The sequence below is a fragment of the Puma concolor genome, chromosome E2, assembly GCF_028749965.1.
Source record: "Puma concolor isolate L17-30 chromosome E2, mPumCon1.1.hap2, whole genome shotgun sequence".
NCBI lineage: Eukaryota > Metazoa > Chordata > Mammalia > Carnivora > Felidae > Puma > Puma concolor.
This window is the reverse complement of record NC_141681.1, coordinates 58,296,798-58,312,116: the sequence shown is the minus strand read 5'-3', so window position 1 is coordinate 58,312,116 and position 15,319 is coordinate 58,296,798. Positions and strand designations below refer to the sequence as shown.

General features: G+C 41.4%; 2 protein-coding genes across 13 annotated transcripts in view; one reads left to right on the top strand and one right to left on the bottom strand.

Moving 5' to 3' along the window:
- The window catches only part of LOC112850903 (uncharacterized), a 212,892-nt gene that overhangs the window by 102,904 nt on the left and 94,669 nt on the right, over positions 1 to 15,319 (top strand). For 2 of the 3 annotated variants that reach the window (XM_086690608.1, XM_086690610.1), the window contains exons 1-2: positions 1,692 to 2,914; positions 7,498 to 7,624. The exons of the other annotated variant lie outside the window; for it this stretch is intronic. In XM_086690608.1, coding sequence (XP_086546734.1) covers positions 2,888 to 2,914; positions 7,498 to 7,624 — 154 coding nt within the window. In that variant the 5' untranslated portion in view covers positions 1,692 to 2,887. Of the gene's footprint in view, positions 1 to 1,691; positions 2,915 to 7,497; positions 7,625 to 15,319 lie in introns of those variants that run through there. 3 annotated transcript variants of the gene reach the window in all.
- LOC147573822 (KRAB domain-containing protein 5-like) overlaps positions 1 to 15,319 on the bottom strand; it is a 161,288-nt gene that overhangs the window by 63,147 nt on the left and 82,822 nt on the right. The window contains exons 1-3 of one of the 10 annotated variants that reach the window (XR_015245041.1): positions 7,509 to 7,826; positions 7,071 to 7,309; positions 2,084 to 4,225 (exon numbers count right to left, since the gene is read on the bottom strand). The exons of 4 other annotated variants lie outside the window; for them this stretch is intronic. The gene's annotated coding sequence lies outside the window, so the exon portion shown is untranslated. Of the gene's footprint in view, positions 1 to 2,083; positions 4,226 to 7,070; positions 7,310 to 7,508; positions 7,827 to 9,268; positions 10,179 to 15,319 lie in introns of those variants that run through there. 5 more of the 10 variants (XR_015245039.1, XR_015245040.1, XR_015245037.1 and 2 more) reach the window with 5 other exon arrangements.

The window sequence follows — 15,319 nt, the reverse complement described above, 5'->3', positions numbered from 1 at the left end:
GAATAACGTCTCAAGGACTGTCTCCAAAGTGCTGGATACACTTCCAGGTGTATGGAAGGGAAAAGGGGAGAGGTGGGTGGAGGGGCAAAAGGAGTCAGGACCTGCAGGTAGACTGTGAAGTCTGTCATTGTCCTGGAGTCAATCCAGGGTGGGGTCTTTCTGGCTCTGGGCAGTCCTTGAGGTTTAAGGGATAGTTCCAGTTCCCCTGAGGGATACTTTGTCCTCAGAGTCTTCCTCCTGAGCCAGGAAACAAGCTGGAAGGAACCCAGTGAGGAAGTTTGAGGTCAAAATTGAGGCAGCAAAAGTCCTCTGTCTTGCCCTTGGATTTGGTCAGCCATGAGTGGCAGAACTGGGTCTGTCTGGGGCCACTGGAACCAGGTGCTCCTGTACCCTTGGGTCCTGCTTACAAAGTCATTACCACAATCTATCCAATAAACATATCCCTCATCTCTCATAGTTAAGATTGTGTGTGTACGTGTGTGTGCCAAGAACACTTCCAATAGCCTCTCTTAGCAAATCTTAAGCGTATAATACAGTAGTATTAACCATACTCACCGAGCTGTAAACATTCACTGCTTACACATCCTGCGTTATTAGTGCTTTTTGCCACTTGACCAACATCTAAACATTTCCCCCATCCTCAGCCCCTGGCAACAAACATGCTAATCTTTAATAATTTGCCTTTTTTAAGATTTGCATGTATGTGATTTCATACAGTATATATTTTTCTGTGTGTGGCTTATTTAACTTAACAAAATATCTTCTAGCAACCTGTAAGTTGCTGGCAATGGAAAAATGTCCTTCTTTTCTGAGGCTGATACATATACCAAGAATAAATTAGATGAAGGACCTCTACTAGGAAGGAGTTAATAGCAGAGACGAACCTTTAATTTTTATTTATTGTAAATTTTATTGATTTATTTTGAGAGAGAGAGAGAGAGAGAAACAGAACGAGCAGGGTTGGAGCAGATAGGGAGACGGGATCTGAAGTGGGCCCTGTGCTGACAGCAGAGAGCCCGATGTGGGGCTCAAACTAACCAACTGTGAGTTCAGGATCGAAGCCAAGGAGGGACACTTAACTGACTGAGCCATTCAGGTGACCCCTGCGATGAACATTTTATAGAGTTATCTGCCTGGCAGGGCAAACATATGTTTGATAAACATTTGCTCTTTCCTTTCTCTTTGAATGCACTTCCTACTTTTTGAGATGTAAATCCCTATCCCCTCCTCCTTAATTCAAAATGGTATATAAGTATCAACTGCCTGACTTTGAGTCTCATCATCTTTAAGCTTCTCATAACTAAGATGTTATTTTTTTTTTTTTTTTGTCTTGTGACCGTGCCTTATATCAGTTTAATTGATAGGCTGGCCAAAGAATAGAGAACAGATGAAGGAAAATGTTTTATTCTTGTACACATTCATTCTGCTGTTAAAAACGACCTCTGTTCTTCAGAGCTAAAATATAATGGGAAGACAGAGTTTGGGCAAAAGAGGAATAATAGCTTTATTGTTTTGTCAGGCAGAAGAGGCTGAAGTAGGTTAAAGCCTTCAACCTTGCAAGCCCACCCAGAAGAGGCTGGGGTGGGGGGTGTTTATAGGGAAATACATGATCCATAGATTTTGACAGGAATTGTGTTTGTGTTGCCAGCCTTTGTCATCATATTTCCAGTGTGGGCCTTGGTTCCTTAAAGAAAAAAAAAAGGGGGGGCGGGGCGTAAGAAGGGATAAGGAGGGGTTTCTCCAAGAGAAAAAAAAGTTACTTAGTTTAATAGCAAGGCTTGCTGTTGGTTTCATGCCACCATTTTGATTTGTTCAACTTGATGTTTTAAGGGGCTTCACTTTCAGGCAGCAGGACAACTGAAGTTAGACCACTTCATATTTTACTGTGACAAACCAGTCAATATTTTCTAGGATGGCTACAATAAAGACAACAGGATAACACCAAATTTCAGTGAAAATAATGAAAAATTAGAAATCTCATAGCTGTAAGGAGTTAGAAAATACATTCACTTGGGAAAACTGTTTGGCAGCGACTTGCAAAAATAAGCTTTGCTACTGAAGGGGAGGGTTTTATCCTTCCAAAATGTGTCTCTTTGGCCTAAGGATTACTTTAAAGGAACAGACAAAGGAAAAGCTGTGGACCCAATAGAGGTTTGCTTTTGAAAGAGCCATTTGCTTTTATAAAGGAAAGCTTCATTTGTGAGGGTGCCTCCCTCTTCTGCAGGGGAAAGAGGAAGAATGTGTAAATCTCCAGAAACTCTGGTCAGTGGAGAAGGCATGGATTTAAATCTGGACAACGACCATAGCCATGATACTCTTTTTTGTCTTGTCACCTCCCCAAAACCTTCCCAATAGGATCAACTTGTGGAATTTCAAAAAATGATCAGATCCGGTGCCCTCCCCCTCAGATTCTGTCCATTGGGGTTTGTTGAAACAATGATGATGTTTTAGTTAAGTGCTCCAGGTGATTCTAAGTGAAGCCAGGAAGAAGCACGAAGATTTCCCATTAATTTAAGAGAGGTGAGTGCAGGCTTTGACTCTAGGAGAGGTACCAGGGTCTGCTCTATGGGAGTTGCAGAGGATCAGGTCCATGTAACAAAGTGTGCCAATGCTGTAGCAGCATTTGTGGGGGTCTGTGGGAGGAGAAGTCCTGTGACAACAAGGAAGGAAAATTCAGAGATTATTCTCCAAGTTGGAGCTCAAAGGTTTTGAATAGCTCCTGATACAAAGAACTAGGAGGTTGGGCCTTTTCTGCATTACAAAGTCCTGCCTGCAGGCGATCAGTTTACAGGTGGAGAGGCTGTGTTCCTGGCTTGGAAGACATTTTCTCCTGATACAGCTGTGAGATCTCCAGCAAAATCTTCGGAGAAGAAATCTAGGGGACCAGATGAAAGAAGAAATGGCCAGTTCACAGGTAAACTGTGCATCCGAGGTCAGAGCCCGTGCCCTCTTTTTCTCTTGAAAGTCCATGCTAACTGAAATTGCAAGTGTTGGTTTTTCTAGTTCTGAGATTTCTGCTTTATTTTTTCACCTAATTTTTAACCTTTTCCGATGATACTCAAGGTTAGGTTTGTAGAACACTCTTCCATTGCATCGCTGAGCCTTCTCCCCCTTCTCCAACTCCAAATTAAAGTTATGCAAGTATTGAAAATATTCCCTTTGTGAACCAACTACAGGGGAAGGCGTTGAGTCCAAGATTCCTATTGCTGATGGGTCTGGTCCTGGGTTAGCACTCAAGGAAAATAATTCCCATTAGGTCAGATCTGGATGCTTTATCACCTCTCTGGAGACCAGGAGGAAGAAAGTGCACAAATACACAGGATGGATATGAGGCCCGGGTTAACTCCAAAGTTGTCTGATAAAAAGAAGACTTTTGCTCTTTAGAATGTAAAAAAGATACCCCATTTTCAGTTTATTTCATTACAATTGATTTCATTATTGCTGATATGAAATGCTTTAACTTGGCTTTGTGCTCTCTACTAGATTTCTCCTCTATAACGTGCAAATTTCCCTTCTCACTTGTAAAGGTTTTAGGTAGATTTCCTGAGTGGTGTTCAGAAACCATCCCATTTCAACTAGAAACCTCTTTCTTCTGAGTTTCTCTTTGCCTGTAGTTCTGATGAAAGGAACAGAGGCGAAAGAAATGTCGATAGGATTAAATTTTCTTACAGCTTGCCATCCATTGATAAACACTAGATATAGGCAGAGTATGACATTGCTCAAGGAATTCACAATTGCCTTCATGTGAATGCTTTGCTAGAGGCAAAAGGGAAGCTTAGCTTGAGGAGAGGCAGACTGCCAGTATTCTGTATGTCTTCTTGACTATCTGGAAATGCTTTAGAAACTTCTTTTATCTCTATGCCTCCAACTTAAAGCATATCATCAGTGTCTCCTCACAATCCTACTGCAGCCCTTGGTGCCACAATTCCTCTCTCTGTGCTTTCATGAAAACAGCTTTTTTGACCAAAGAGGGCTCCAGAATCCTTTCTTGACCCCTTCTCCCAACCCACATCCCAGCAGTTTCCACTGGACAATGAAGGCCCTCACCTTTGTGTAGTAGAGATATTGACTTCTGGGAATGGAGGTTCTAAATCACTCAGACCTCCATCCTGTAGATTGTTAGTTTACTCCACACTCTTGATGCAAATCTATTCATCTATTTACTTTGTATTTTCAGAACAAGAAAAGAAGAATCCCATAGTTTACATGCTTGCACCTTAGAATACTGAAGTAGAATAGAGCAGAAATGAGGATTGAAACAAAAGCTTTTAGTGCAACAGCATATGGTGAGATCATCAAGCACAATGGTCAAGAAACTATTCTTCAGATGTTGGATGATGCAAGATAGTTTATTGGAGTAGCACAGAGACTGGACCTGTGGGCAGAGAGAGCCATACGGTGGCTTCATGAAGCTTATATGTCTTGGGGAGGAGGGTACATGCACGCAGTATAAGATCACAAATGTTCCTTTGAATTTTTTTTTAAGTTTATTTACTTATTTTGAGAAGGAGATAGTGCACGTGAGGGGGGAATAGGGAAAAATGGGGAGAGAAAGAGAATCCCAAGCAGACTCCACACTGTAGCAGCACGGAGCTCTATTCAGGGTTCAACTCAAACTGTGAGATCATGACCTGAGCCAGAACCACGAGCTGGAGGCTTAACCCATTGAACCACTCAGGTCCCCTTTCCTTTGAATTTCTAATTGTAACACTGCTTCTGCAGGATTTCTCTGGTGATTACCGATCACTTCAATGTTAGTTATTGAGGACATGTATAGGCAGTCAGGAGACCCCTTCAGAATGTAGCAAGCAGCAGTTACTGGATGCTTATTAAAACCATGCAGGCTGTAGGTCAATCTTCTGGGCTAAAGGTGAACATTTTTCTCTTTGTATCCCTCATCATACTAGACTCAAATAATAGCTGTCTATGTATATCATTCAACGTGTTTGTGTGAATAAAAGACCTAAGCATCAGTATCCAAAACTAGGTTTATGAGTTTAATGTCACTGAAAATGTTTCTTAGTTACCATGACCATTTTCTACTTTTCACTTTTTTTTTTTTTTTTGGTTTATTTGTTTTGTGTATGAGAGAGTGAGATCGAGAGAACACAAATGGATCAGGGGCAGAGAGAGGGAGAGAGACACAATTCAAGCACGCTCCCTGTTATCATTGCAAAGTCCAATGTAGGGCTCAAACTCAGGAGCCTTGAGATTACAACCTGAGCCAAAATCGAGAGTCATATGATTAACTACCTGAGCCACCCAGGTGGCCATTCACTCTATCACTTTTATTGTGTATGTAACTACTTTCTAAATGTATGGATATGTGCATGAAGTGTAAAAAGATCAACTTTGTGGGGACACATTCTTGTTTCCATCATTCTTTTCAGCTTTGACACCTGGTATGAACATTGCTTTAGGATCCCCTCTGGATATCAGCCAGTGTGCCATTTTAGATCAACTCTAGGTCAGAGAACCTGGGTTAAAACCTAGTCTCTTCCATGTACTGGATGCTTGACACAATACTCAGAGAAATAGAAGACTAACGTGTTTGCTCTCATAGGTGATGATTCTTTATAATTATCGTTTATTTTCCATTAATATATGAAAAATGGGTAGGTGCCTTCTACTAAGTAGGAAATGCTCAGAAAGGCTTGTTGTTGCCTATTTTGCTATTCTAGTAGAACCTGTGTTTGTTACAAAACCGATTTAGTTCTAAGTATTCCAAGAGTTCTTGCCTTTGAGTTCTTGCTCTTTGTTATTTAAAGATCTATTCCCTGGCCAATAGGCTAATACCTTGTTAGAAATGCAGAATCTAGGGGTGCCTGGGTGGCGCAGTCGGTTAAGCGTCCGACTTCAGCCAGGTCACGATCTCGCGGTCCGTGAGTTTGAGCCCCGAGTCAGGCTCTGGGCTGATGGCTCGGAGCCTGGAGCCTGTTTCCGATTCTGTGTCTCCCTCTCTCTCTGCACCTCCCCCGTTCATGCTCTGTCTCTCTGTGTCCCAAAAATAAATAAAAACGTTGAAATGCAGAATCTAGGGACACTTGGATGCCTCAGTCAGTTAAGCATCTGACTCTTGATTTCAGCTCAGGTCGTTAGCTCATGATTCCTGAGATGCACCTCCAAGTCAGACTCTGCACTGACAGTGGGGACCCTGCTTGGGATTCTCTCTCTCCCACTCTGTTGACCATCTCCCCTCTCTGTCTGTCTGTCTCTCTTTCAAAATAAGTATATAAACTTAAAAAATAAAAAGCTTTCCAATACACCGTTGTGAAATTGTAATTCATATTAGAATATGCTACATACATTGTAACACACCTTGACTTTCCATCTAAGAAAGAGACACCAGGTATACTATGTGATGTGAATATAGTATTTAAAAATGTGGATGCCTTTGTTGATGCCTTCATTTTATGAATTCGCTTGAATAAACACAATATTCATACTGGTTCTTACCTCAAAGTTAGAAAATACATGAAAGCATATTATTGTGTTGAAAAAGATCTTTCTGCAGAAAGCAGGAAACCCCTCTAAGTCGGAACCAGTTTTCCTAAAGTACCTGAAGAAACAGGAATTCACTTCTTGGTGAGTCACAGATAGATTCTATACCAGCTGGGGTTGTCACACAAAGGAAATATGAATTTTAACAATTAAGGAGATCACAGGGAATCACTTCCAAAGCAGAGACCCTGGGAAGGGAATGGCTTCATATATAGTCAGGGTGGAGAATTAGAGGGAGAGCCCATCATCTTATGCAAAGGTGGTGATAAGGTTGCACTTGGCCCTGAAGAAAACAGTTGTATACAGGGGCGCCTGGGTGGCTCAATTGGCTGAGCATCCAACTTCAGCTCAGGTCATGATCTTGCAGGCTGCATGCTCGAAATCTTGCGGTTTGTGAGTGTGATCCCTGCATTGGGCTTTGTGCTGACAACTCAAAAGCTTGGAGCCTGCTTCTGATTCTTGTGTCTCCCTCTCTGTCCCTCCCGTGCTCGTGCTCTGTCTGTCTCTCTCTCAAAAATAAATACACATTCGATTTTTTTCTTTTTTAAAGCAAACTCTTCTATACATACTCTGGATGTTACATAGTAAATGAGGTTTGTGCTCGCTCTTAGGTGGAGAGTTTAGCATTATAATGAGGTCATGGTAACAATCCTCTCCCCGTGGTTGACACCACTGTCTACTTGCTTAAGGAGTGAGTCAGGGGATGAGCTCAGACTGGGTGGGTATAAGCTCTTTCTCAGATGACATACCTTTTGTTGTATACTTTCTGTTTCCATCACAAGAGACGATGGCCCTGGGGTGTTGCTGCCTGAAGTAACAGATAAGGTTGAAAGAAGAAGTGAAATAAAATGAGGGACTAAGTGCAGTGGGTATCAACAAGTAAGCAGTAAAGGTCAGGTCTTGGGGTCCAGCTGGTGACATTAACTCCCTCCTGCATCTTAGGTACCATTATGAATGCTGCCTATGGCTACTTGGTAACTGTGGCATTTGTTGCAGGGACTGCTGACCTTCAGGGATGTGGCCATAGAATTCTCCCAGGACGAATGGGGATGCCTGAACCAGAGTCAGCGAGAACTGTACAGGGATGTGATGTTAGAGACCTGTGGACACCTCCTCTTCTTGGGTGAGGATAACTCCTTCCAGACTTCCCAAACCACACTCGCGGGTTTGTTCCTTCCTTTGAAGACTGTCTCTTGGAAACTGCCTCTTTGCATGACTGGGATTCAGATCCCTGCAGTCAGGGAAAGAAGTAGGGGTTTGTAGATACAGAGAAATATCTTCATGAGGTGTCCTTTCCAGCTGTAGATTCCCCTTCTTTACGGTGAGGTAAGAGCATCATCATCTGTAGTGAGTGGTAATTGTAAACATTGAGTGGCATAAATTGGTACTGCCCACTTAAGCTCCCAACTGCTATTCCTTCCTGTAGTGGTAGTACTTGGAAGTGAGGTCATGATGTGAACACTGGAAATTCCTCTTGAGTGTACTAAAGGGGCTGTTGGGCCACAGCATTTGGGAAATCATTTTCTAGAATTCTGCACTGTCCTCTCTTGTGTACTGAGCACAATATTGGGTTGAAAGATAGAATCTGAGAAATACTTACATTCCTTTTTTTTCTGATAACTAAGTGTCACTGTGTCAAATCCAGACCTGGTCATTTTTTTTGGAACAAAAGAGGGAGCTCTGGGATGTGAAGAGAAAGAAGACTAGCCTCACCCCTAGGTTGCTGGGCATGAATGAAAAAGATGACAAAGGTGAAATGTAAACAGGGTGAAGCTAGACCTTAAAATGTGGTTGGAGTAGCTCTCCTTGAATGGAAATTAGTTTGAGGAGCCTAGTATTATATCTGTCCCTCTCATGGCAGGACATCAGCTATCCAACACATCATGCTCTTACATTCTCTAAGGATTCTTTCTTCAGTTCCAGTGATGGTCCATCATCTCCACAGTGAGTGCCAGGAGACTCCCCTTGGAGCTTGAGGGTCTCCAAAGTCTGAGAGCTTCTCCATTGCGTTGAAGAGCCTGGGGAATTCTCCATATTTCTGAGACATTCTATCCTAAGCCATTGCCAATTTCTGTTTTGCCTCCTGTGAGACGGGTGTCAGGGTAGTGGTGGACATACTGTGTTTGGTGCCCAAATCGCAGGAACACTGGGGACAGGGATCACGTGATTTCTGGTTTATGCTTTCCAATGCTACTGGGGCTTTAATTCTTTTCTTAAATTTTTATGTTAGTTTATTTTTGAGCGAGCGAGAGATGGGCAGAGCCATTGTGGGGGAGGGGCAGAGAGAGAGGGGCACAGAATCAGAAGCAGGCTCCAGGCTCTGAGCTGTCACCACAGAGCCTGACGTGGGGTTCAAACTCACAGATCATGAGATCATGACCTGAGCTGAAGTCGGATGCTCAACCCACTGAGCCAGCCAGGCGCCCCACTGAGGCTTTCATCTTCATCGTACAACACTGAGATTGAGTACTTTCATCAGATAAAAAAGCACTTTCTAAAATGAGAAAATCTCCTCCTCTGTTTCACTTCAGAAGTTCATTTTTCTAAACTTTTTTTTTTTTTTTCAACGTTTATTTATTTTTGGGACAGAGAGAGACAGAGCATGAACGGGGGAGGGGCAGAGAGAGAGAGGGAGACACAGAATCGGAAACAGGCTTCAAGCCATCAGCCCAGAGCCTGACGCGGGGCTCGAACTCACAGACCGCAAGATCGTGACCTGGCTGAAGTCAGACGCTTAACCGACTGCGCCACCCAGGCGCCCCAGAAGTTCATTTTTCTTATGAACGATAAGAAATTTCCACTCTGTGTGTTCCATTCCTCAATGGTGAACTAACTTGTCTGTGTATTCTAGCATTCCTACCAATATTAATGCCACCAGAGAACTAGAACATTGAGAACTTAGAACTCACAGCCTGTAATGAAGTCTCAATGGTTACATTATTTCTTAGTAACTACATCATTTTCAACTTTTTTTCTTGTATAATAGCAAATTCCTTTGTCTTTGTCATAAACGTTTTCACTTTCTGAAACGTTTTTTCAATTTCTTCATAAGATTCATTTCTGATTCATTAGATCAAAATTCTGACATGGCATGCACCTCATGAGGTATGAGGTAGATCATTTGGGTTGACCTGTTGGTCCTGCAGAGTTTTCCTGATATCATTTAGTTACGTGTTCCCTCTTCTTCCTCCAGGAGTCTCTCTAAGATGATCATTTGAATTGTTTGCCATGCTTTATTGGCTTGATATTTGAATAAAATGGATACTTTCATGTTGGCATGTAGACACTGATTACATATTTGTTCTGGACGTTTATTTCACAGCTGTCATATGTGTCCTTTGAAGAATGTTAGGCACTTGATCCCAATGTGACCCATTACAGGTTCCTTATTTCCTGTGTGCTCTATGCTGGATCCCTCCACTAGAAGGTGGATATATTTTCTCTGTTATCATTAAGTATCTTTACAGGAAGATGTACATAATCATCTCATTTATTCTGGAAGCTTCCTCCTTCATTTCACTTTGTTGTCTGATTTGGAAAATGAAGGATTTCTTTTATGTGTGCTGTAGGAATTGCTGTTTGAAGTAGAGATTGTGAATCAGGGCTCAGTCCTGTAAATTTCCATTGTTTTCTGCCTGTGTGACCCATAGATACTCTTCCTTATCTCTTTTCTGTTGCTCCAGAAAAAGAAAATATGCATCATATGTGTTCAAATGCCTTCAAATTGTAAAATGTAATCCAGCACAAAAGAGAATTGAGACCTAGACTTTCAATGCTATAAAAGACTCAAAAACAATACCTATTTCTATTTGTGAGTGTGTATGTTTGTGGTGTTAGCAAGTCACAAAACCCTTCTCCCCCAATAGATGTATAAGCTTTACTCATTGAAAACATTTCTTAGTTTTAAGGAGAGTAAACATTTTATTCTATCACTTTTATTCTTTTGTATTCAATTAGTAATATTCGTATTTATGTGGTATCCTCACTTTTCGCTTTATGTTACTCAGTTTTGTGGTTTTATCATATTTGTGTTACCATTGTCATGTTGAAACTTTCTGTGAACCTTCTTAAAGGATGATCTCTGTATAATGGTTGGTGTGTTTCTCTTAGGCGAATTAAGTCAGATAATCTGGATAAAGACACATTACTGCAATTGTGCCACATATTCTTTTGAAAGATGAAAAACAATACTATTGTTCTCATAAGTTACTGGGATTGGTGGGTGAATTTATGCAAAACTGTTAGAATGGTTTGTACTGTGTAGTAAGTGTTCAAGGAGAATGGTTGTTTCTGTTCATGATATGAGGAGTAGTAATTTCCTCATTATTCTTCAAGTTCAAAGTCCTCCGTGATTTCTTTCTTTTTTTTTTTTTTTTTTTTTCTTCTTGGAATATAGAAGTGTGGCTCTTGAAGTGAGGATGTTGGCATGAGTTTTAGGCTTGTGAGAAATGTAGAAACTCAGGCCCCACCTAAAAATCCAAATCAGAATGTGAGTTTTAAGAAGATGCTCTGTTTTCATACACATTGACATTGAAGTGCACGTGTAGGTCACCATCACTTTTTCCTTATTCTGTGTCTCTGTTTTCTTCTGTAGTACATTATTTTGATAAGTGATTTTATAGTATGTTGTAAATCAGGAAGTTTGGTGCCACCAGAGTACTCTGTTTCAAGATTATTGTGGGTATATATTATCCTGCAATACCTATGTGAATGTTCCATTTGGTTGTGATCTTTCTGCCAAAAATGTCATTGGGAATTTGATGGAGGTCGCAAGATCAGTAGATCACTTAGAGTGTACTGACAGTTGGGTAATTTTAAGTATTCCAATGTAAGAACATGGATGTGTTTTCACTTCTATTCTTCACAATATTTTATAGTTTTCATTTCACTAGTTTTGACCTCTAGCATTATTATAAGTCTTAAGAAGTTTATTCTTTGTGAAAATAATATAACTGTAATTGTATTTTGGGGGGAATTGTTCTTTGTTGTGTATAAAGAATGAATTTTTGTGTGTTGGGTTTGTAATCTCCAATTTTATAAAATTTGTGTGAGTTTGAATAAGTTTTTCAAAATGGGGAATCTTCAGGGGCACCTGGGTGACTCCATTGGTGGAGTTTCTGACTGTTGATTTGGCTCAGGTCATGATCCCAAGGTCATGGGATCAAGCCCTGCCTCAGACTTCACACCGCATGGAGCTTGCTTGAGAGTCTCGGCCTCCTTGTGCCCCTCTCCCTAGTTGCACAAACTCTCTTTCTCCAATAAAATAATTAAAAATAAAAAAAAAATAGGGATTCTTCAGAGAAAAAGAAGATCGTATCGTGACAGACTAGGAGTACCCTACCCTCATCACATCCCACACACACATCTAGATAACCACCAAGCCATCCTGAGTATCCCAAAAAGCAACCTTAAGACTGACAGAGGAACTACTCAGCTAATGAGAGAGAAGACGCACATCGAAGATTGTAGGAAGTATAGAGATTTGGCTGGGGGAGCAACAGATTATAGTGCTGCTGAAAGCAGGAGCTGTGGTTGTGGAGTAAGGTAGGAGAGTGGAGCCCAAAGGAGAATGCACAAGGAGAACATTTCCCTAGTGTGATTGTCTTGGAAAATGAGAAGACCTTCATTTTGTGTGTTCTTGCAAGCAGTGTGGCTTCAAGCCTCGAGTTTTCAAGATCAGCAAGCTTGGCTGAGAAAGATCCTACAGGGCACTGCACTGCTCCTGAACAGAAGGTAGGCCCACAACTTGAGGGTAGACAGCATGGAAACAGCAATGTGAAGAGCACTTGGGGCACACATGAGTGAGATTATTTGATATCCTAGGGGGCCCTTCAATGAGGTGCATGATGGGAACAAATGAGCTGGCTGGTTCTATTTCCTTCCCATCCTCCTCAGCAGGAACACAGAGCACCCTGAGAGAAAGGGCACAGCGGGGACACTGGCTGTCTGCCTTGCTTACAACAAGCCCCAAGCCCCTATCCTCTGGTGGGACTGCCCTTCTCAGTCAAGCCTGACTCAATCCCAGCAAGGCTGTCCCCTCCCCAAGAGATTTGCTTAAGCTGTTTCCCATACCTCATGTGACCACACAGTTCTGTAGGGCCTCAGTTCTGGTAGAGGTGATGTCAGGTCTCATCTCACAAGCAGCCCACAGCATAACTAGTTAAAATTCAATCCATTGAGGACAGGGTCCAAACCCTGGAAAGGAGAGCCTCGGCAGACCACTGGCCAGAATGATAGAGCAGGAGACATAACTGGATGTTTTAACATACAGAGGGTGCCAGAGACTTAGACAACATGCCAAGATGGAAGATTTTATCCATAATGAAAGAACAAGTTATGGCCACAGCCAGAGTTCTAAGTGAAACCTTTGTCAGTAACATTCTCAATAGTAAACTGAAGGAACTAGATTATGGATACTCACTGGGCTTGTGAAAAGACAACAGCAGTGAAGCTCTTAACACAAAGACAAGAGGCTCAACAAAGGATGACAGATGCAGAATGCAATAAATGAGATGAGAAACACATTGATTCAATGAACAGCAGGTTGGGGGAATTAGAGCAGCAAATTAGTGACCTTGAAAACAAAATAATGGAAAATAGTGAAGCTTAAGGTGGAGAGAGTGAGACAGACAGACAGAGAGAGGAGACTTAGGCAACATGTAATAGACTTAGGAAATCAGGGGCTCCATCAAAAGTGAAAACATGTATATTACAGGGGTCACAGAAGAAGACGAGAAAGGGGGTTAGAGAAGTTATTTCAGGGAATAATATCAGAAAGCATCCCTAATCAGTTGAAGGAAACAGACCTGCAGACTCAGGAGGCACAGAACTCCACTGAAATCACCAAAAGGAGGCCAGCACCAAGACATGTTGGAATCAAGTTTGCAAACGATGACGAGAATGACAAAATCTTAAAAGCAGCAACATGGAAGAAGTATTTCACCTACCATGAACAAACCATAAGGCCAGCTCAAGATTTCTCAACAGAAACTTGGCAACCCTGATGGGGGGACAAGGTAGATTCAAAATGCTGAATGGGGAAAATATGAAGCTAGGAATACTGTATCCAGGAAGACTATCATCCAGACTAAAGGGGAGAAAAGCGATTTCTAGTCAAACAGAAACTAAAGGAGTTTGTGATCACTGGAAAAGCCCTCCAAGACATGTTCAAGGATAGTCTTGAAATGCAGAGGAGTCAAAGGGGCTCAGACTCACAAAGTGTCAGATCAGGAGCCACTTGAAAACCAAGTGTCAGACAATTAACTGACTGAGCCAACCAAGCGCCCCCAATTTGGTCTCCTTTTATGTATTTTTTCTTGCCTAATTGTTGTGAAGAGTCCCAGGACTGTGTGGAATGAAAGTGGGAGAGTGACTTCATTACCTTGTTTCTGATCCTATAGGAGGAGCTTTTGGTCTCCTCATTGATTATGTTAGATTTCAGCTTTTCACACATACCTGATCTTTATTAGGTTAAGTTTCCTTTGATTTCTCCTTTATTGAGTATCTTTAATCGTGAAATGGTGTCCAATATGCTCACTTCCTGTCCTGTATCAATTGAGATTATCCTCTCTTTGTGATCTTTAGTCTGTAACGTGCAGTCCCAACTCGATAGTTTGCCATATGGTGAAACACCCTTGAATTTCAGGAAGAATTCCCAGTTGATTGTGTTGTAAAATGGTAAAATGTGCTTTTGATTCAGTTTGTTTTTTGTTTATTTGTTTTGAGAGGGAGAAGGAGGAAGAGGAGAATGGGAGGGGCAGAGAGTGAGGAGGAAAGAGGATCCCAAGCAGGTTTCACAGTCTGCAATGAGCTGGACATGGGGCCTGATCTCCCGGCTGAGATCATGACATGAGCTGAAGTCAAGAGTTGGGTGCTTAACTGACTTAGGCACCTAGGCTCCCCTATTTGCTTATTTTTATGGTGGACTTTTATGAATATTCCCCACAGATAGTAATTCATATTCTTGTATACTTGTTGCATCTTCCTTTGGCTTTGATAACCTGTTAATGCTCATATGATCAAGTGGTTTCATAATCTCCCTTCTCTTCCCTCCCTGGAAATGTTTGGGGAGATTTCTAGTACGTTGTTATGTGTGTCTATGAATGATCCTGTGAATTCATGTGGCACAGGACTTCCTTGTTGGGAGTTTATTTATTACAGTTTTAATCTACTTAGTAGTTGTAGATCTGTTGACTTTATTCTTCTTTTTTTTGAGTGTGAGAGAGTCAGTGGGTGGGGGAGCAGGCAGAGGGAGAGAGAGAGAGAGAGAGAGAGAGAGAATCTTAAGCAGGCTTCTTGCTTAGGGCAGAGCCTGATATGGGGGTCCATCACATGACCCTAAGATCATGACCTGAGTCAAAATCAAGAGTTGGACACTCAACCAATTAAGCCACTCAGGTTTCCCTTTCATCATGTTCTTTAATCCATGATGATGTCAGGTAGGTTATAACTTTTTTGAAATAGGTACTTTTATTTTTTTATTTTTTGGATATATATTTGTTAGCATGTTATTATCCTTTTTCCCAATTATAATTACTTTTATTTCTATGATATCACACTACTGTGTCTTGTTTTACTTCTTCACTTCTGATTTTAGGTGAACTTCAATTTTTCATCCTTAGTTGATGGTGGTTTAGGTCTGTAAAATTTTTGGGTTATTTGTAAAAACAAAGTCGTCCTGTTGTTTTATTCCTACTTTTTCTATATCGTATTTTCATCATTTCTGTTTGAGTTTTAAATTAAATGTCCTTCTAAATTTTGGCTCATAAAGTACTTTCCTGATTCTTTGTGGCATAGGAATGTGATTTGTGCTACACCG